This window comes from Talpa europaea, assembly GCF_964194135.1.
Source record: "Talpa europaea genome assembly, chromosome: 9".
In the NCBI taxonomy this organism is placed as follows: domain Eukaryota; kingdom Metazoa; phylum Chordata; class Mammalia; order Eulipotyphla; family Talpidae; genus Talpa; species Talpa europaea.
In genome coordinates this window covers 75,106,625-75,129,585 of record NC_140076.1, presented here as the reverse complement: position 1 = coordinate 75,129,585, position 22,961 = coordinate 75,106,625, and the positions used below count along the sequence as shown (strand labels likewise).

Here is a 22,961-nt window from a genome sequence, read left to right as displayed (position 1 = left end):
AGACCTAAAAACATAATAGCAAAATTGCCCAAAGTCAATAACAAATAAATCAAAAGTCAATGATGAATAAAGAACATTAAAGGTGTGTGTATATGCAGGGAGAATTATGTAAGATAAAGACATAAGGATATTATCAGATTTCTCAGCAGAAACTTTACATGCCAGGAGAAAGTGAAAAGCAATATTCAAAATACTCAAAGATAAAAACTTCTACCATGCAAGACTGCTCTATTCCACAAAGTTCTTTATATGTAAGAAAGAATAAAGACTTTCCTAGACAAAAGTTGAAGAAGTTCACCACTATTAGACCACACTTACAAGAATTGTTGCAAAACATCTTCTATAAGATTCAAAAAAAGAGAAAGTTCACCAAAAAAATAATAATGGTGATAACTCTATGGCCTCCCTGGTGGCACAAGGGGTTAAGCACTGCACTATGACGGAATCCACACCTTCTGCAGCATGAGTTCAATCCCCAGCTGGCCAAGGACAAACCCACATGGCACAGCAGACCTCTCCTGACCTGCCCTCTGCTCCCCTCAGCAGTGTATTTCAGTCAATCTGCCCATTCTGTTCCCCACTCTGTCTCTGGTGAATCCTCTCACCTCTCATACCTCTGGTCTGTACCCCAATTCTTGTATGCATAAATAAATAAATCTTTAAAAAAATGTTGCAACTCTATATGGGAATTAACACTAATTTTATAGAATAAAGGTTAACAGACAATAAACATTAAAAAGAATGATAGGTACCCTAATGATCTCACAGTATATAAATAAGAATAATTTATGACAAAGTAAGTAAAAAGATAACAGAATAAGAACTGTATAGGCAAGAAGATAGAATAGTATCAGTAGGAAACAACAGATTACTTGAAGTATGAGTCAGTCTATACAAAAACTGATAACCATGATAACCACAAAACAAAAACCTAGAACAGAGATACAAACCATAATTAGTGTCCAAACAAAGAAAGCTCCACGGAAACTCTTCCAAATGAGTCAGTGGCCAATACAACACAAAGGAAAAAGAAATAAGAACCAAAAACAAAAGATAAAATGGAAATAGCAATAATCACACTAAGGTAAGTGGACCGAACTCACCAATCATGCAGGTAGGTTAGATGGACTGAAAAACAAAACCCAAGTATATACTATGTCTCCTTTTGAGAGCCATTTAAGCTATAAAAATACTTAAGTGGAAGGTGTGGAAAATGCACCCCCAGCTAATGGGAAACTGAAAGAGGGGAAATAAACAAATTTGTGGATATTAAACAACATGCTATTAAATTACTATTGGGTCAATGATGTAATCAAAGAAGCAATGAAAAATATCTGGAGACAAATGAAAATGAAGACATGAGCTATTGGCATCTATGTAATGCAGCAAAAGTGGTACTAAAAAGGAAAGTTGATAGATACAGAGATCTACTTCAGGAAACAAGAAAAAAAACCCAAATAAAAAAATCTAAGTTCACACCTAGATAAACTAGAAAAATAAGAGAAAATATAGCCAAAAGTCAGGAGAAATAACAAAAAAATTAAAATTAAAATTGGAACAGAAACAACATAGAGATCAAAAATACAACCCAAAAGATCAATAAAACAAAGGAGCTGGTTAATTGAGAAGATTGACAAAATGTACAAATCTTTAAGCCAGAAAGAAAAAAGAGAGAGAAAATTTAAATAAAATCAGAAATGAAAGCAAAGAAGTTATAACGGATACTACAGAAATGCAAAGGATCATAAGAGAGTACCAAGAACATTTATATAGCAACTACTGAACAATCAAGAAAAAATGGACAAATTCTTAGAAATATACAACATCTCAACACTGATTCAGGAAGAAACAGAAGATCTGAACAGGCTAATCACAAGTAAGGAAATGGAAGCTAATTATAAGCTTCCTAAAAACAAACATCCAGGATCACATGACTTCATTGTGAATTTCAAAGATTTAATACCCATCCTTATTGAACTCTTCATTACCCTGATTCTAAAACCATACAAGGACATTACAAAAAATTAAAACTGTAGAACAGGGTATCTAATGAAAATAGATGAAATAATCCTCAACAACACACTAGCAAACTGAATATAGCCATTCATTGAAGAAAAATCATATCAAGTAGGACTTATTCCAGGATGTAAAGATGGTTGGTTCAACACATGAAAATCAATAAATATGACACAACACATCAACAAAAGGAAGAACAAAAACTCATCTGAATATGATCATCTCAATAGATGCATAAAAAGTATTTGACAAGATTCAACATCTATTTATGATTTAAAAAAAAACCTTCAACAAAATGAGGCTAGAAGAAATATACCTCTGCATAATAAAGACCATAGGTGACAAATCCACAGCTAACATCATATTCAATGGTGAAAAATGAAAATCTTTTCCTCTAAGATGAAGAACAAGATAAGGATATTTTCAAAAACATATTGTAAGTCTTAGGACAACTAGATAAGAAATAAAAAGTATCCAAATTAGAGAAGGAAAAGGAAAACATCACTATTTGCAGATAGCATAATATACATAGAAAGCCCATAGACTCAAATAAAAAACTATTAGAAATATAAAACAAATAAAGTGAAGACTAAAACGTCAATATATAAAAATATTTTTCATGTTTATATACAATTTATATATATATACAATTTTATACATATATACAATTTATATATATATAAATTGTATATATAAATACAATTTATATATTGTATTTATATATATAAGAAATCAGAGGGGGAAAATGCCATTTACAACCATGTCAAACAGAGTTAAGTAACTAGGAATATATTTAACCAGAGAGATGAAAGAACTGAACACTGAAAACTACAGGAAAATGCTGTAAGAAACAGAAGACATAAAGAAATGGAAAGAGATTTTGGGTTCATGAATTGAAAGAACTAGTATAATTAATATGGTCATATTACCCGAAAAAATATATACAGAATCAATGCAATCACCTTCAAAATCTGACAGCACTATAAACAGAAATAAAACAAAAAATATTATAAAATTTATTTGTAAATGGAAAAGACCTCAAGTAGCCAAAACATTCCTGAGAAAAAAGAACCAAATCAATAATCACTCTAAATGTGAATGGACTAACTGCACCAACTAAAAGACACAGAGTGGGCCTCCCCGTTGGCGCAGCGGTTGAGCGCTGGGTTGCGAAGCTGCCCGCAGCCTCTGCAGCTCCGGTTCATTCCCCGGCTGCTGGGCAAGGGTCCCGCATGGTGCGCAGATCTCTCCTGCCGCCCGCTGCTCCGCTCAGCAGTGTACTTCGGTCCTTCTGCCTGCTCTGCTCCCTGCTCTGGCTCTGGTGAATTCTCTCACCCTTCCGTGCTTCTGACTGTACTCAGTGCTTGTATAAATAAATAAATAAATCTTAAAAAAAAAAAAAAAAAAAAAAAGACAGAGCATCTTGTTGAACTAGGAAACAGAATCCAACCTCTACTTCCTCCAGGAGACACACCTGAGCTCCAAAGATAAGCACAGGATCAAGGCAAAGGGTGGAAAACAATTCTACAAGCCAATGGACTCAAAGGAAGGCAGAAACAACCATACTTATATCAAACAAAACAGATTTCAAGATAACAAGAGACAGGGATGAACACTACATAATGATTAAGGGAACAACATATCAGAAAAAAATAGTACGGAATGGAGGTATTATGCTCCCTGACTGAAAATATACTACAAAATGATAGTAATCAAAACAGCATAGTATTGGAGTAAAAATAAACATACAGAACACTGGAATATAATTGAGAGCCAAAAAATAAATCCTTGTACATATGGACACCTACTTTATTACAAAAGAGCTAAGAACATAAAATGAAGCAAGGAAAGTCTCTTTAATAAAAAATGTTGGGAAGACTGAACAGCCACATGCAAAAAATGAAACTCTACCACTATCTCACACTATACACAAAAATTAATTCAAAATGGATTAAAGACTTGAATGCAAGACCCCAAACCATAAAACACAAACGAGGAAAATATAAGGAATAAATCCCTTGATGTAACCCTTAGAGATGACTTTGGGCACCTCAATGGGAAGGAAAACAAAAGCAAAAATAAACAAGTGGGACTTCCTCAAATTAAAGAGCTTCTGCATAGTGAAATAAACTGTCATTAAAATGAAAAGGCAACATGGTGGTGCAGGGGTTAAAGTCTCAGCACTATCATGCTACCACCAGCCACTGCAGCATGAGTTCGATCCCCAGCCAGGGAGCTACCCACACAGCACAGACCTCTCCTGTCTCACCTGCTGCTCCTCTCAGCAGTGTATTTCAGTAGATCTGCCTGTTCTGCTCCCCACTCTGTCTCTGGTGAATCCTCCCACACAACCCCCATACCTCTGGCCTACACACCAGTTCTTCTATATATAAAATAAATAAAAATAAATCCTAAAAAAAAACCTGAAAAAGCAACATACTGAGAGGGGAAAGATATTTGCAGAATAAACAATTGATAAGGAGAGTTAATGTCCAAAACTTATAAGAATTCATAAGACTCAACAATAAGAAAACAAAAATTCAATTCAAAAATGAGAAAAAGATCTAAACAGAAGACATATAGATGGCAGCAGGCAGATATTAAGATGTTTATTTTCTCTTATTGTTAGGGAAATGAAAATCATATAACAATGAGATATCACATCATTCATGCAAGAATGATTATTATAAAAAAGACAAAAATGTTAGTGAGGATACGGAGAAAAGATACCAATCATATGCTCTTGGTGGAAATGTTAATTGCTACAGTCATCATGGAAAACAGTATGGAGATTACCCAAAAATTAAAAATGGAAATTGCATATTATCCAGCTATCCTTTTTCCGGGCATTTATCTGAAGAGTACAAAAACATTCATTTGAAGAGCTATCCACCTCCATGTTCATCTTGGTTATTTATAATAACCAAGAACTGGAAACAACCTAAATGTCCATGGACAGGTGAGTCAGATAAAGAAGATGTAGTATATACACAATAGCATGCTTGTCAGCTATAAAAAAGATGAAACTGGGCCTCCCCGGTGGCGCAGCGGTTGAGCGCTGGGTTGCAAAGGTGACCGCAGCCTCTGCAGCAACTATTCGATCCCCGGCTGCTCCCCGGCCACCGGAGGAGGGTCCCACATGGCACACAAGCCTCTCCTGCCTCCCGCTGCTCCCCTCAGCAGTGTACTTCGGTCCTTCTGCCTGCTCTGCTCCCTGCTCTGGCTCTGGTGAATTCTCTCACCCTCCTGCACTTCTGACTGTACCCAGTGCTTGTATAAATAAAATAAATAAATAAATAAATAAATAAACAAACAAACAAACAAATAAATAAATAAATAAATAAATAAATCTTTAAAAAAAAAAAAAAGATGAAACTCTGCCATGTGCAACAACATGGATTGACCTAGAGGCTATATTGCTAAGTGAAATACATCAAATGGAAAAGACAAAGACTGTATTTCACTCCTATATGGCCAAGAAAATAAATGAACAAACCAAAACAAAATTTTAGCCCATAAGATACGGTACTAGAAGGGGAAGGGTGAGAGGGGGTGGATAAATCAGGTAAAAGTGGTCAATTATATGTTGAAGGATGGAAACTAGACTTTTGGTGGTGATATGATATTGTTATATCATAACATAATTTATACAAATGTTGATTTAAAACATTGCGTTCCTGGGCCTTCCTGGTGGTACGACAGGTTAAGATGCAACCTATGAAGCTGTTTGCAGCCTCTGAAGCACTAGTTCAATCCCTGGCCAGCCAGGGAGCTACCCACATGGTGCAGCAGACCTTTCCTCACTCGCCTATTGCTCCCCTCAGCAGTGTACTTTGGTCAATCTGCCTGTTCTGTTCCCCGCTCTGTCTCTGGTGAATCCTCTCAACCCCCCACACCTCTGTCCTATACCCCAGCGCTTGCATGCATAAATAAATAAATCTTTAAAAAAATAAATAGAATGTTGCATTCCTGAAATCCATATAAGCTTCAAAAATAATGTCACTCCAATAATTTTTTTAAAGATACCATAAAGGTTTTTCAGGAACAGTGTTATATTTTCCCAGTTTCATTTCTTCTTTCGTGAATATTATGAAACTGAACATTATTGAAATTCAATAATTACTTTTGAAATAATTACATGAATGGAAGAATAAGAAATAAGTGAATGAATGAACTGCAACCCTCTGAATGTTGATGTCATTAAGACTGTGGTCAATTCTCTATTGGAGCACATTTAAAAAATTAGATAAATTAGCTTGGACAGCAAGTTACAGGAAGTCCATGTACAGGTATGTAGAAATGAGTGTTAGTCACAAATGTGATTGAAAACAACCTTTATCACAGTACTGTTTTTCACATAAGAATGTGAACATTTTACTGGAAAATCTAGTCAAATACTTTAATGTACATAATACTGTGTTCCTATCTTGTGGGTATACAAATAAATTATGAAAATATTGGGAATCAAAAAGCAGAGACCTCACCTAGGTGTGCCAGGTGCAGAAAGTCCTCCTGAAAAATAAACAAAGTACATAGATGGTAAGTGAGTTGCATGGATAACATGCTCTATGGTAGAATGTCCTTTCCCGGAACTTAGGTTCATTCTAGTTCTCAGCTATGGCAAATCTTAGGGGACATGCAGCTCTACCCATCATGTCATGCCTGAAATCACACTTATGCTGAGTTATTGTTCAATCAGTTATAGTAATACCATTTATATGTATTTGTGACTGAGTAGCAGGAGAGAGACAACTTAATATTTAGCTCTGGGTCAAGTGCTTCCCCCTTGCCACTTTGTTATCATGACAGCAGTCTTGTGAGATAGAAGTAAGGAGACTGAGACCTAAAGGAGGGATAAAAATTGATATAGAATTCTTACACAAATATGAGTCATTAGGACTACATAATAAATTTGACCTCTCTTTATCTGTGATCCTTGAAAATCCACTCCAACAATATTGGGTACGTATGTTTTTCTCCATACTCCTTTCCTTCTCTGTGATCTAATTCCAACTTGTCTTTCTTCCTCCAGAGCTATCCCAGATGTCAATAGTCTGGATTGAGTGACCTGTCTCCATGCACATCATAGCCTGTGATATTAAAACCCTGAGATGTAAAAATTACTACATTGTATTTTAATCATCAGTTTCTAGATTTGCTTCTAATTTTCACCTTCATGGAAGGGTATGTTACTTGAGGCTACAAACCTTGTCTTAACTACCTTATACTCCCAGTGCCTAGAATGTTGAAAATATTCAATAAGGATATTAAACAACTATACAAATTAAAGTGTATACCTTGAGGACTAAAAGAATGTCAAGTTGATGACTAAAAGAATGGCAAGTTGAGGACTAAAAGAATGACAAGTTGATGACTAGATGATTACATGTAAGTCTAGTATGGAAGCCTATTTCATTTTCCTTAAAAATTTGGCAGTTTTTCCATTGTTAAAAGAAATAGAAGAAGACACAAAGAAATGGAAAGGCATCCCCTGCTCATGGATTGGAAGAATTAACATTATCAAAATGGCCATCCCACCAAAAGCAATTTACAGATTCAATACTATTCCAATAAAAATTTCAATGAGATTCTTCAAAGAAATAGAACAAATATTGATGAAATTCATATGGAGCCACCAAAAACCTCAAATAGCCACAGCTCTCCTGGAAAAAAAAAGAAGGGAATGGAGGCATTACACGCCCAGACTTCAAACTATACTTCAAAGCCATAATAATCAAAACTGCATGGTATTGGAACAAGAACAGACACACAGATCAATGGAACCAAATACAAAATCCAGAAATAAATCCACAGATTTACAGTCAACAAATCTTCTTTGACTGGAGCAAAGAATATGCAATGGAGCAAAGAATATGCAATGGAGCAAAGAACGTTTATTCAATAAATGCTGCTAGGAAAACTGGGTCGCTACATGCAAAAGAATGAAGCTTGACTACTACCTCACACCATGCACAAAAACCAACTCAAAATGGATTAAAGAACTACACATAAGACCTGAAACCATAAAATATATAGAAGGAAATATATGCAAAATACTACATGACATACACCTCAGTAACACCTTTAAAGACTCATCACCCAAAGCAGAGATAGTGAAGGCAAAGATAAACAGCTGTGACTACATAAAATTAAAGAGCTTCTGTACAGCAAAAGAGATAGTAACCAAAGCAAACAGACACCCCACTGACTGGGAGAAAAGTTTTGCACATAACACTACTGATAAAGGACTAATCCCAAAAATCTACAAAGAGTTGAAGAGTCTCAACAAAAACAAAGTAAATAATCCAGTCAAAAAGTGGGCAGAAGAGCTAAAACGAACTTTTCCAAAGAGGAAATGCAAATGGCCAATGGGCATATGAAAAAGTGTTCAGCATCACTTGTAATCAGGGAAATGCAAATCAAAACTGCAGTGAGATACCATCTTATACCAGTGAGAATGGCACATATTAAAAAAACTAACAACAACAAACGTTGGTGAGGATGCGGAGGAAAAGGAACTCTCCTGCACTGCTGGTGGGAGAGCAAATTGGTCCAATCACTATGGAAAGCTATGTAGAGATTCCTCAACTTCCTAAAGATGGAGCTTCCATATGATCCAGCAATTCCACTTCTAGTTATTTACCCAATGGACACAGAAACTTTAATTCAAAAGGGCACCTGCACCCCTATGCTTATAGCAGCACTATTCACAATAGCTAAGCTATGGAAACAACCCAAATGCCCAAAAATAGATGACTGGATCAAGAAGATGTGGTACATATACACAATGGAATATTACTCAGCAATCAAAAAAGATAAACTCATACAATGTGCAGCAACATGGATGGAGCTGGAAGGGATCATACTCAGCAAAATAAGCCAGAAAGAAAAAGAAAAATACTGAAGGATGATCTCACTCATAGCAGGAATTTAGAAAACCTAAATAAGGGACCATGGAAAAGACTAATTACAATAAAGTAAAAATCAAAATCAGCAAGCAACTATAAGCCAGAGACACACTTCAGGGGGGTGGGGAGGAGGGATTAGAGTCAAAATAAGCGGGGTGAGAATTGTATAGGGACTATAACCAAGATGAAAAATGCATACATTGTGCAAAAATGAAAAATGATGCAATAATTATAAAATAAAATAAAATAAATTTGGCTGTTTGCATTGAAATTTTTAAATCTTTCTGGTCTGCCCATTAAAAACCTCCTCCCAACTTCCCATTTTTATCCTTACCTGTTTTTCTGTGGTTCTATGTCTGTCTCTCCAGCCTTAGAGAATACAAGTTAATGCCCAAAGTAAACATACTCAGGCTTACCTCCCTGGAAAAATGACTGGTACTGTATAAAAACCCTGTTTTGAGGAACAGGCATCTGAGTTCAGCTAAAGGTGTGTGAGCATGATCTCAGACTGCATTTTTCTCCTTGAGGCAACTACAGTCCAAATCAACCAGTAACCAGTTATGGGCTGGTTAGATCATTTTCAGAATGCTCCTAAGAGTCAGTCTATCTCATCATTTGTAAGAGAAAAATAGATCCAGAAAGTCACTACTTATAGTAAGGTAATATTCACTGAAGACTCAGGCGCTGTGTTAAACTGTTTTCATAGATTGTCCAATAACAACTAAAATGTAGCTATTATTATGACCATTATATAGTTAAATAAAATGGACTTTGGAGAGTTTGATTTACTTGTCTGATTATCACTTATTTAGTAACTTAATTTACTGAAATTTAAACCCAGAGAATTGAACTATAGAGTCAACTAATAGTGGGTTTATCACACTCCTTGGATACACTCAGACTAGGATACACTCAGGATATAGAGCAGAGCTCTTCACTTTCATAAACATTTTCAAGGACTGAACTCCTCCCTACCAAGAAGACTGGTCAGTAATAAAAAGGAAAACCTTGCATGAGGAAAGTACAATAGGCAAGACTTTGAGATGAGAAAGGCAGAGACTCTCTGACTGGTAGACTATCAGAATTCCTTACTTCCTGTTTGAAAATGACAATACAACTCAATCTGGAAGATGGAATCTCCTGGGCTTCTACCCTCCTGGATCATAAAATGACATAAAATGACAGTTGGTAATCTTTCCTTCCCTGTGGTGTTGGGTGTTGTGTTGACTGAGCAATCAGGTTTTTTTGGACACAATCCACTACAACACTGAGGTTCTAAAGTCTGTGCTCTTAGACTAATACTGATAAATAACTGATAACTCAATACATGTTAAGATAGAAAAGTAATTTTGAAGGAGGTATGATCAAGGTATAATGGATAGTATATGGGCTCAAGGATTAAGGAGACATCAGTTAAGTTCTAGCTCAGACTCTTAAATGAATTTGAAAGGTTATTTAACTTTCTGAAATCTCCATATTTTAAAATTTCTAGTATGATGGGAGTAATATTGATGGAATTCAACTGAACTTATTGAATAATTGGGAGAATTAGATAAAGTATAAAATTGCATATAATAGACTAAATGAATGACAACTTTCATGAGTACTATTGGGATTAGTACTTTTGGTGTGTGTGTATATTTAAGTTGTATACACAGTTTTATATGTAATGTTAATAAAGAATTACTATGTAGCTTTAAAACATCAATTATAAAATATTGGCTCCACTTTTCATGCAAAGGAACCTAAAACTGGAGGCTCATTGATTTATCTGAAAAAAGGGTAAGAAGGCAATGCTTGATGAGCATTGGTAAGAAAAATATATACTTTTTTTCATTAAATTGAGATCCAATTTTTTTAACGTTTGCTGGCTAATTTACTTGATTTTCAGTATGAGCCCCAAGAAACAGAAAACAGAAATATTTGCCCTGATAGAAAAAAGGGATACAATGTTATAGCACACAGAGAGACAAAGGATTAGATATTTCAAAATATAAAGACTTTAAACTTTACAGGCACCCAAAGTATTGAACAAAAGAGTTCAAGTATTCAAAGATTTCTAAAAAAAACATTTCTAAAAAAACATGCATACAAGAAGACAGCAGTGGCCTCCCTGGTGGTGCAAGGGGTTGAGCACAGCACTGTGAAGCTATCTGCAGCTACTGCAGCACACTGCAGCCAGGGAGCAACCCACATAACGCAGCAGACCACTCCTGTTTCACCTGCTGCTCCCCTCAGCAGTGTATTTCAGTCAGTCTGCCTGTTCTATTCCCCACTCTATCTCTGGTGAATCCTCTCACCTCCCACACCTCTGGCCTGTGCCCCGGTTCTTATATGCATAAATAAATAAATCTTAAAAAAAAAAAAGAAGAAGCAGAGCAACATCTTTTAAATACTTACAGGAAAAATTCAATGCCAGGAAAAATATATTTCCCAAATGAATGCAAAATAAAAACATACATATATGTACATAAGCTGATATCATTCGCCAGCAGGCCCATGTGACAAGAAATGTTAAAAGAAATCTTTGGGGCAGAAAGGAAATAATATCACTAGAAATATAGATAACAAAATAGGATAAAATATTGGAAGTAGTAACTACATGAGTAAATTACATAACAAAATTTAAATCACATCTAACTCTCTTCAAAAGTTAATTGTTTACAAAAAATAATACCAATATACCTGGAAGGGGGAAAATGGAATATATGTGGCAATAATCTTACACTAGAGATGAAGATAGAATGTGATACATGATATTTGCATACTTTAAATCCTGAAACAACCACTAATATAACAAGACAAAGAGTTACAAGTCTAATAAACTAATAAAGGAAATAAAATGGAATTTAAAAAAGCTCAGCTGATAGAAAAGATAGAAAGAAAGGAAAAGGAAATTGAACAAATGGGGCAAATCAAACACAAAAGCAAAATAATAGATATGTCTCTATCAATAATCACATTAATGTAAATGGCCTAAAAGTCTTAGTAAAAAGGTAGAGACTGTCATATAGAATAAAAAGCAAGAATTGATTATTTGCTATCTATAAAAAGTACACTTTAAATATAGAGGTAAATATGGGTGTACAAAAAAAAAAAAAGGAATGAAGAACACTGGAAGTGGTAGCTAAGTAAATCCTGACTTGACAACAAACATTCAGAACAACAATAACATACCCCATGAACATAGAGACAAATATTCCTAACAAAACTTGGCAAGTCATATTCAAAAGTCATGACCAAGTGAGTATGACTCTAGGAATGAAAGTGGGTTCAACATTCAAAATTCTAAGTCTCTATAGTGTTGGGCTGGGTCCATGTCAAGACAAGGAAAGAAAATCACATGATCATCTCAATCTTGCAGAAACACTTTTTCTATACAAACTCTCAGCAATTAAAAATAATAGAAAATTTCCTTAGCCTAATAAAAACATCTACCAAAAAAATCCACAGATAACATCAAACTTAGGGCCTCCCCGGTGGCGCAGCGGTTGAGCGCTGGGTTGCGAAGCTGCCCGCAGCCTCTGCGGCGCCGGTTCGATCCCCGGCTGCTCCCCGGCAACTGGGTGAGGGTCCCACATGGCGCACAGACCTCTCCTGCCGCCCGCTGCTCCCCTCAGCAGTGTACTTCGGTCCTTCTGCCTGCTTGGCTCCCCGCTCTGGCCCTGGTGAATTCTCTCGCCCTCCCGTGCTTCTGACTGTACCCAGTGCTTGTATAAATAAATAAATAAATCCTAAAAAAAAATTCTTTAAAAAAAAAATCAAACTTAAAGCTAAGAGACTGAATACTTTCTCCCTAAGAGCAGGAACAAGACAAGGATGTCTGCTTTCATATAACATTGTGGGAGGTCTGCGCCAGCACATTAAAGTAAGAAAAAGAAATAAAAGGAATTCAAATTGGAGAAGAAAGAGTAAAACTATCTTTATTTGTAATGATGTTATCACCTGTGTAGAAAATCTGATAAAATCCACTAAACCAATTAACTAATAAATGTGTTTAGCAAAGTTCTAGGATATGAAGTCAATGAATAAAAATCAATTGCATTTTTATGGTCAAGCAACAATCAGAAAATGAAGTTTTAACTTCATTCTCAGCATTCTCTATTAATTTTATCCAAATGTCACTATGTTTGACAAATATTCTGATATACCTCAAGTTATGGTTTGCATCTCTGGCTATTTTTGTTTTTTTTTTTTTTTTTTTTTGTAGATCTTACCAATAGAGGTCTTTATTTTTCATTTCTTCTTGTTTTCCGTAAGTTTGAACTGGGATAAATACTTACCTTTCTAATTTTTAATTGAAAGTACAATTCTGCTACCTGATTTAAATCTCAAATTAAACACATGGAATAACGACTTGATGGAGAGTTGGAGTTCTTGTTTCTGTCACTAGTGGTGGTGAGTAGAACTGAGGGTCTAGTCCACCCTACATAGGATGCAGTCCATGCTATTTCAGCAGTGGTAAAAGTCACAGCATCACAGAGTAAGGTGAAGACACCCACCTGATCTCTTCCAGGTCCTGAGGTGTCCTACCAGAGCAGCAGAAGCTGCAAGGCTCAGCAGGGCCCCCACGACTCCCACGGTGATTTGGGTTATTTTGTTCCTAGGAGGTACTAAGTTGAAAGAGCTGTTTAGTTCAAGTGGCAAATTTAGTTTAGTTCTTGTTGCCATGTTCAAAATCTCTTTAGCGCTGGATCAATTTGCATAATCTGTTGGAAAAATATTTCTTGACTAAACTATAACCAGATACACCAACCTACCTGGGAAATTGAGTGTTACCATCTCACTGCGCTGGGCCCCCAAGCCATTGCCAGCCTCACAAGAGTAGTTTCCAGAATGTTCTGCAGTCAGAGAGAGGTTGAAGGACGCTCCTCCTCCAGAAGGGGCTGAGCTGTTTCCCAGGGTGACATTCTCATGATAAAACCAGTAAAGGATGGGGGGAGACCCCCTCTGGGCCTCACAGTGAAGCTCCACCACATCCCCCACTGCAGCCTGGGTGGGAGCCCTGAGGGTGAGCACAGGGCGGGACACTGGAACTGGGGAGAAAAATAGTTCATCATCAGTTTTAATTGTATAAACAAAATAACTCGATAAGGAATTGCTTGCTGTGCAGAAGGAAGCCTTTTAGTTTGATATAGTCTCATTTGTTTATATTCATTTGTGTCCCTCTTGCCGTTGTATATGAGTCCACAAAGACCTCACCAAGACTGATGTCATTCAGGTTTGTAAATTGTTACCTTAAAAAAAAAACAGGAAATATTCTGCCTTCCTTTTTAGTAGGAAAACCTGAATTTGAATCCTACCTCTGGCAGGTGTTATCTCTGTGATCTTGATGCTTTAAAACTTTTTAATTGCTGAGTCTGTTTATTCTTTTGTAAAATGGAGCTAATAATACCTATATCTCAATCTACTTTAATATGTATTATTAGTGAAAATAACTAAAAGCAAGGTTCATTTCTCTACTTTATTGACTGTTGAATCTTAGCTTTAAACCTAGACTTCCAACTTAAGTAGGCCCGCATTCCTCCTCTGCTGGAGAGCATTAGGTTTTAACTACATAGCATTTAGCAGTAATCTCCTTCCCCTTATATCCCCAATAGAATATAAGTTTCATAAAAAATGTGGGTTTATCTGTTGGTTAATTTTTGGTGGAATTTGCCTGACCTGTTCCTCAATAAATGGTGGATGAACTCAATCAGATCAGTACAAAAATACCCAGATGCAATGACAGAAACAGTGATTTCCATTTTAATTGAAGATTATAGAAATAGGATGGAGGGGGGAAGAATAGGTAATCATTGTTTTTATTAATGTATAGGATAATTAGTAAATAATATTTGTAGAAGTTGATCTGCAGGGTGGCTGATTATGCTAAATGGTGAGGGGAGGGCCAGAGACAAGCTCAGGGGGAGGACTTTCAGCTTGGCTTCGAGTCTTTAGATGAGCTAATAGGGATGGAGCAGGGGGACCATTTATTGACTGGGAATAATTCAGCTTAAAAATATACCTTCCGCTGACTGCCCAGTCCTGCTTTTGGAAGTGCATGTTTCTGCTAAACCTCAGCACACAGCCTGAATTTGACCTTTCTTTACATCCTTCACAGTTTAAAGTAGCCTGAGCAGAATGCTGAGGACCTGCCAGTAAATCTTTGTATGGACTTTGTGCATCTCGAGGTGATTTTACACCAGCATCATTGCCTCCTATTTCTATCAATTATTTTTATTGTACTAAAATGCATATAACATAAAATTTAGCACCATAACCATTTTCAAGTGTACAGTTTGGTGGTAGGAAATACATTCATTCGCAGTGCTGTACAACCATCACACCTTCAATCCTCAGAAGGCTTGTCTTATAAATCTGAAAACCTATACCCACTAACTCCCTGTCCCCATCCCTCTCCCTGGTCCTGGCTGCCATTATTCTACCTTCTGACTCTATGATTTTGACTATGATAAACATATTTTTTAGCAGTAATTATTTTTAATGATGCCCCACATGCCCATCACCCAGATTTAATGATTAAGATTTTTTTCCAGCTTTATTGAAATATAATTGGCATGTAACACTGTAGGCTATGCATTGTGCAATGTGATGAACTGATACACACAAATTTGTCCAATGCCGACCACAATAAGTTTCCTTAACAACTCCCCAAACCCACAAAACTCCCATTCTGTTGTTAGGTGAGGACGGTAAAGCTCTAATCTGAGCAAATACGGAGGATCTAATTAAGGACTGATAGTTACAGTCATGTGGCACTTAGATCCTAGAATGTTCTTATTCATGACCGAAAATCTCAACAACTAGTATTTTATAATACTTCCCTCATGCTCATCCTCACCCCTTTTTTGGCTGAAGTATTTTATTTTATTTTATTTTTATAAATGTATAAGAGGAATCATACAGTATTTGTCTACCCATGACAGGCTCATTTCACCAAGCATAAAATCCTCATTTCATCCACGTTATGACATATATCAGAATTTCCTATCTTTTTTTTTTTTTTATAGAGGCATGCTTTATTTATTTGTTTGCTGGTCTGTTTGTTTGTTTTGTTTATACATGCACTGGGTACAGTCAGAAGCGCGGGAGGGTGAGAGAACTCACCAGAGCCAGAGCGGGGAGCAGAGCAGGCAGAAGGACCGAAGTACACTGCTGAGGGGAGCAGCGGGCGGCAGGAGAGGTCTGCGCGCCATGTGGGACCCTCCTCCGGTGGCCGGGGAGCAGCCGGGGATCGAACCGGCGCCGCAGAGGCCGCGGGCAGCTTCGCAACCCAGCGCTCAACCGCTGCGCCACCGGGGAGGCCCAGAATTTCCTATCTTTTTAAGCCTAAATAATATTCCATTATAAATATAAACTGCATTTTGTTTATACATTTATCCATTGATGGATATGTAGTTTGCTTCCATGTTTTAGCTATTATGAATAATGCTGCTATGTATAGAGGCATATTACTGTCTCTTCCAGAAGCAGTATTCAATTTGGAGGGGTAGAGGAGCAGTTATAACCCAAAGTAGAATTTTTGGATCGTATAGTAGTTCCATTTTTTTAAAGGTTTATTTATTTATGCATACAAGAACTGGGGCACAGGCCAGAGGTGCAGGGGATGAGAGGATTCACCAGAGACAGAGTGGGGAGAACAGGAATACTGACTGAAAACACTGCTGAGGGGAGAAGCAGGCGAGACAGGAGAGGTCTGCTGCACCATGTGGGTAGTTCCCTGGCCAGTCAGGGATCAAACTTGTGCTGCAGAGGCTGCAGATACTTCACAGTGTTGTGCTTAACAACTTGTGCCACCAGGGAGGCCCCACATTTTTACTTTTTTGAGGAACTCTCCTTTTGTTTACCATAAATGTGGCACCACTTTACATTCCTACCAACCATTCATAAAAGTTTCAGTTTCTCATATCATTGCCAACACTTGTTATTTTATGATTTTTTTTAATATTAGTCATCCTAATAGATGTGAGGTGGTATTTCATTATAGTTTTGATTTGCATTTCCCTAATAATTGGCAATGATAAGCATCATTTCATGTGTTTATTGGTCATTTGTGTATCTGAAAGTAATGGGTTTAAAAGTTATCACTTTATGAAAATCAAAATCAACAAAAAACTATGAACCAGAGACACTCTATAGGGGGGGTGGGGAGCGGGGAGGGGAGGGATTGGGGTCAAAATAAGGGGATTGCAATTGTATGTGGAATATAAAAATAAAATTTATTTTAAAAATAAATAAATAAATAAATGAAATAATTCTTAAAGCCCAGGGGGGAAAAAAATAAAAATAAAATAAAACAAGGCTCTAAAATACAAATAAAATAAAATAAAATAAATAAAAGTTATCACTTTATTTTTGGAGACACACAATGTATAAAGATATAATCTGATATAGTCAGATATAATCTGATAGTGAAATCAACACCAAAATGGGAGGGGATGGGATAATGTTACTGTGCTGAAGTTGACTGAAATTAACTGCAGTTTACTGTCCAGGCATTTCCCAGGTATTTGCTAGCCTTCAGTAAACCTCAAAGTCCCAAGATAATTACATCATACTGAGTCTGCAATTAGTGTCTAGTTGGAAGACATATTCCTGGAGTTTCCTACTCTACCATGTCCCTGGAATCTTTCTAGCCTCCTATTTCCTGGGCTTCTGTGTGCTAGGAGCAGTGATTCTTGGATCCTTCCAGGGCTCCCTGCAGGGAGCATTTGTCCCTCCAGGGTTCACCAAACTTAAAATTCTATAAGGTCAGTTCCAAGGATCAGAGACCTCTAGGGCTAAACCACCCCATGATGATCATCAAATTCAGTAGGTGGAGTGTGAGCATGTCCATTGGGGTATGAGGAGAAAACATGGGAATGTTTAAGAATGTTTAGTTTTTAATTTGAAAGTAAGAAATAAATTCAGCTTTACTGACATTCACATTGACACACCTACTCAGGCCACAGGTCTCAATGCAGTGAGCACAGCTGGGAGTTCCTGTGAAGGCAGAGGGGTCACATGGGAGAAGTGGGGCACCACCTCCCACTGTACACTTTCAACATACAGAAGCAAACTGGCCTTTTGGTTGGCTACTTGGGTAATATTATGGGTCATTTTATCTTAAATAGTAGCATCTTTGAAATGCTTTGCAATGAGATTGGGGAATGATGGCAAACACTTTCTGTAACACAAAGAAGTTTTTCAATCATTTTGTGGCAAAGTTCAAAAAAGAGGGCTAAATGTAAAATTATCTGTGTGTTTCTCTATGAAGAAAGATCATTATTTCTTTTTTTTTTGGTGATCAATAATTATCAATAATATAATATTTAGTCAGACACCCAAAAAAGACCTTTTAACACCACTCCTGTTATTAATGTTTTCTAAATAAACATGTTATGGAGATATATTTTGTAAAATGATTGTCTAAAAATTTACATTTTTGTGTGCTTTTTGCCAAAAAATTATTAACTCCAAAAATCTATATATGAATATTTAAAAGTCTATGGAAACAATGCAGCGATTGCAATTCTTCCAAGTTTGAATATATTTGTTACTTCCCACTTATAAGAATAACATATTATCATCAATAAAAATAGAAATTCACTAAGCAAATTTCAATGGAAATCTTTGCATAATTATCATATGGAATTGAAAAATGGGTACTATGGACTTGTAGGAACAACCAGTGATGCTCTGCATCCACCTGGCTCTGGATGTCTTGACAAGATGTCTTTTTAAGCAGTAACAGACACTGCAACCAATTGGAGCAAGTAACTCATAATCACACCTCAAATAACTGTACAACAGTTATTTAAAAAAAAAATCACATATGATTACCATTTTAGTCAAAGATTCTAAGTATATTTTAAAATAATATTGTAGCTTATACAGAAAATAATATTGTAGCCTTATGTGGGGAGTAATCATAATATTATGTGTTATCATGGATAACAAATAAGCAGTTATATTTTCATTATAAAAATATTTACTTTATCTTAATTTATATTTCTGTGATTTATAAAGTGTATATTAAGTAGTACATGTACATAATAAATATTTGGGGTGCATGTGCAATACTCTTGAATGAGAGTGGTGTGTGATCAGGAGTAATTTACTTGGCTCATTTAATTTAAAAGTGAGAAAATTGAGGAGAGACTAGTAAATAGATTTGTTTAAGGCAACACAAATAGATATTTTCTTATTCAAGACTGAAAGCACCAGGTTCAGCACCCAGTCTGGCCCTCCTGGGTTTGAGTACTACCTAAATCATAACCCAAGTTTGGCCCGGAGGAAAAATTGTTACTCACCAAAAAGTCCTAAATATTCTCTTAGTTTGGAGTCACTGGAGAGCAAGAAGTCATGGCAAATCCAGAGCATGTAAGAGTTTTGAGTCATGGGACGTCACTGCCAGTTTCCTGTATCCTAGTGTTCTGCCCCCACCCCAGCCCCCTCCAAATGCTGGCACTTTGGAATAAGTATGGCTTGGACTAAGGGTGTCTTGTAAATGGATGGACATGTCACTAATTACCAGCACGTGCTGGAAGCAGGGAATATAAGATGCTTCGGTGTCCCTGGTGAAAAAAAAATTTTGATTGGAGATATTGAGAAAACCCTTTGGGGGATGAGAGTAAGCTTTTATAGGGCAGGGTCTGGCCTTGGCTGGAGGTGGAGAATGTCAAGTTGTTTTCCAAAGTTGCTTTTCAAAGAAGTTGCTTTTCTCTCAGAACTGGTTGTTCTTTCATTGCTGCTTATTAGGCCGGGCTCTAGCCAGTTCAGGGATGCAGGTGGCAGCAGTTTCAAGTTCCCCTTTCCTGCCCCATCCCTGCCCTGGCCTCCACCTTACAATAAGAAAGCTGTGTTCCCATGGCTGTGGGTGTCCATAAACTCTGTCTAGTTACACAGAGTTGAGCAGGGATTTCACTGGATGGGAGTAGAGCAGAAAGCCTTGCCAAGGAATGATCTGGTCACTTTTCAATAAAGTGTTCTATATGATGATTCCTTGTCAGAAATTGTGGAGCCATTGCATAGCTGGTATTCTAGAAAGTCTTTGTGCCTCTAAGAGAAAGACTGTGTGGACTCTGACACTATTGATGGCAATGCCAGAGGAAACAAAGAAATTGCCTAAGTTGCCGAGTGTATAGTTAGAAGGAAGAGTCCCAACTCCTAGGAGTTGGCCGGGCTATCACACCAGCAAACAGCCCAAAAGAGCTGTTTGAGTGAAGACAAAGCCTGTTCTTGGCTATAACTGCTTTGGATGTCCCCTACTCACCTAGAACGTTGACAGTCACTCTGTCACTGCGCTGGGCTCCCAGGCCATTGTCAGCCTCACAGGAGTAGCTTCCAGAATGTTCTGGGGTCGGAAAAAGGTTGAAGGACACGCCTCCTCCAGAGGGGGCTGAGCTGTTTCCCAGGATGACATCCTCATGATAAAACCGGTACAGGATGGGGGGAGACCCCCTCTGGGCCTCACAGTGAAGCTCCACCAGGTCCCCCACCACAACCTGGGCCCCAGGAGTCCTGAGCGTGAGGACAGGGCGGGATGCTGGAACTGGGGGAGTAAAAGAGGCTGTCAGAAAACTCTGATGCCATGACAAATTCAAAACCTTTCTTAAGGAACTTACAAACAGGAGTAATCCTGAATTTTTCATCACTTCTCAGTCCTATTCATGAGAAATAAGGTGCCTTCAACTTATTTTGCACTCTTTTCATTTCTTGGTTAGCTGACAGAGAACCTATCACTGACTTCTGAGCCAAGCCTAACAGAAATGGGAACTTACTTTTGAGTGTGACTGTAATCCATTTGCTGAGTATAGGGCCATCGATGTTGTCAGCTGAACAGTAGTACCTCCCCGCATGGTGCTCCGTCACAGAGGGGATCTGCAGCTCAGCTGACAGGGAACGCTGAGTCTTTCTCCCCAGACTTGATGTGCCCTCTTTGTGCCAGGAGAATGTGATGGTCCCTGTACCTTTAGCCACTGAGCAGACAAGGACCAGTTTTCCTCCTTCAATCAGCTGTCCCTGGGGAGGCCAGACCACTAGACTCACATCAGACACGGGAACTCCTGGGAGGGCACAAGGTGACAGGTGAGGGTCCTGATAACAGGGACTTCAAAGTCAAGGAGCAAGTTGGAACTGCCATGGGTAAGTCAAAGGCAGCAAGTGGAATAGGCATGTGTCCAAATCAGGCAGAAAAAAATAATTGTCTATATTATTATGAAGGGAGCAACCCCCCCCCCCAACCATGGGGACAATTCCAGAAACACAATTCCATCTTGGGGAATGTAGGCATCAGGACTTTGATGTAACTTAAACTTAAACTTAATGTGCATGGCACTCATCTTTTACAGACATTCCTCTCTAGGGAATCTGTGATGCACTGATGGACCACAATATAAGAGAAACACCGAGAGTGTCACTTCTATTCTAAAGTGACCTTTACTCAGAATTCAACCCTCCTTTCCTGTACTCTAAGACTTTTTTCTAGTTTCACCTCCATCCCCCTATGCTCTTATCTGACTGTTTCAATTTATATTTATCTTCCTCTTTTCCAATTATTTTATCGTATGTTTAGGTCAGCAAATGGCAGCACCTCCAAAGACTGCACATGATCATTACTGTCCAGAGTAGCAGGAGACAACATTGTTCTGCCCTCCCTGCTTCGACCCTGGAGGAGCTCCAGGGATACTCACTCTGCACTTGAATCAGGGATCTGAAGCTTCTCTTCTGGACTCTGTGTGTCTCAGTCTGTGCCCAGCAAGAGTAAGAGCCAGTGTCTTCACTCCACACGGTGGGGATCTGAAGCTCTGGGGAGCTGCTCCAGCCTGACCCCAGGGTCTGATTTGCTTTGAAGAAACTGAATTGAAGCTGAATGCCTGATCTCTGTGGATGCAGCTGAGTCTCACATTTCAAGGTCATTGGGCTCCCCTCTGTGGGTCGGGAAGGGCTGGTTCTTAGCACAGGACGTGCAAACAGCTCTAGAGAGAAGAAACACACAGTCCTTAGGGCTCCTAAACAGAAGCACCTATGTTCTTGGCATGAGTAAAGAGCTGCAGGCCCCTTGCAGACAGAGCCACCTTCTGTCTCCCTCCCGTGGCAGGGTCATAAAAGGCTTTCCGTGGGATTTCCTCTGGCAAACTCTCTCCCTCAACCACCTTGCCCTGTTTTCCTGCTGAGCCCTGTTGTCCACGGAAGGGTCCCATTACCTTGAACTTTGATCAGTAGATGTTTTGACTCTTCATATTTAGGTGAAAACCACCCCTTTATATGAACTCCACAATGGTACTTGCCATTGCCTGGGGGGACTGATTTTAGTATGAACACCAAGTTATTAGAAGTACCAAGTGTTTCTCCATCTTTATAGTATATTTTTTCATTGGTATTCTTTTCCTTCACCCGGCATCTCAGAATTAGATCCTCTCCTTCAAAGACGAGGTGTGGAGCCTGCAGGATCAGCAAGTCTGCAAAGGGACACACTCATTTGCCCTGGCTGTTTCTTCCTTCAGGATCCTGTTCCTGCCCACAAGGAAGGAGCTACAGTCCTGTCTGTGCCTGCAAGTGGTGTCCAATAACAGTCCCGTGTGACCACAGTGCTCAATTCTCCTTTGTCCTAGTAGAGTAAACTAATTTCCAGGAAATATCCTTAATACCTATACATGTCTTTTAACGAAAGAGGAATTTTATACCGAAGCTTTCTTTGAACTGAGTCCCTTTTTGCCTGGTGACTTCTGGGTAACCCACACTTCTCTGGACAGAGAAGATGGAAAATGTATCATCCCAAAGCTATCCTGTTTCCTAATTTTCATTGAAAATCCTCTTGTTTGTTTACAGCTCTTTCAGAGCTCCCCGCACTAACCCAGCCCTCAGACCCGCTGCCCAGGGCTTCATTCCAGAGATCCCCTTCTCTCCTCACCAGATGAGAATTCCACATACTTAGAGTCGCTGAGGGAAGATTGTTGGGTCTTGCATTTGTAAAATCCAGACTTTCTTATTCTGAACTCTTTATCTCTATTTTTCAACAAATCATTGTTACGATACCAAAGTACAACTCCT

The 22,961-nt window shown here is 38.1% G+C and overlaps 1 protein-coding gene across 1 annotated transcript in view; it reads right to left on the bottom strand.

The window, feature by feature from the left end:
* The window catches only part of LOC311176751 (Fc receptor-like protein 5), a gene marked incomplete at both ends in the record, with an annotated part of 241,867 nt that overhangs the window by 136,924 nt on the left and 81,982 nt on the right, over positions 1 to 22,961 (bottom strand). Inside the window, 4 exon segments of the mRNA XM_084242396.1 lie at positions 13,685 to 13,960; positions 20,182 to 20,460; positions 20,690 to 20,974; positions 21,602 to 21,886. Coding sequence (XP_084098522.1) covers positions 13,685 to 13,960; positions 20,182 to 20,460; positions 20,690 to 20,974; positions 21,602 to 21,886 — 1,125 coding nt within the window.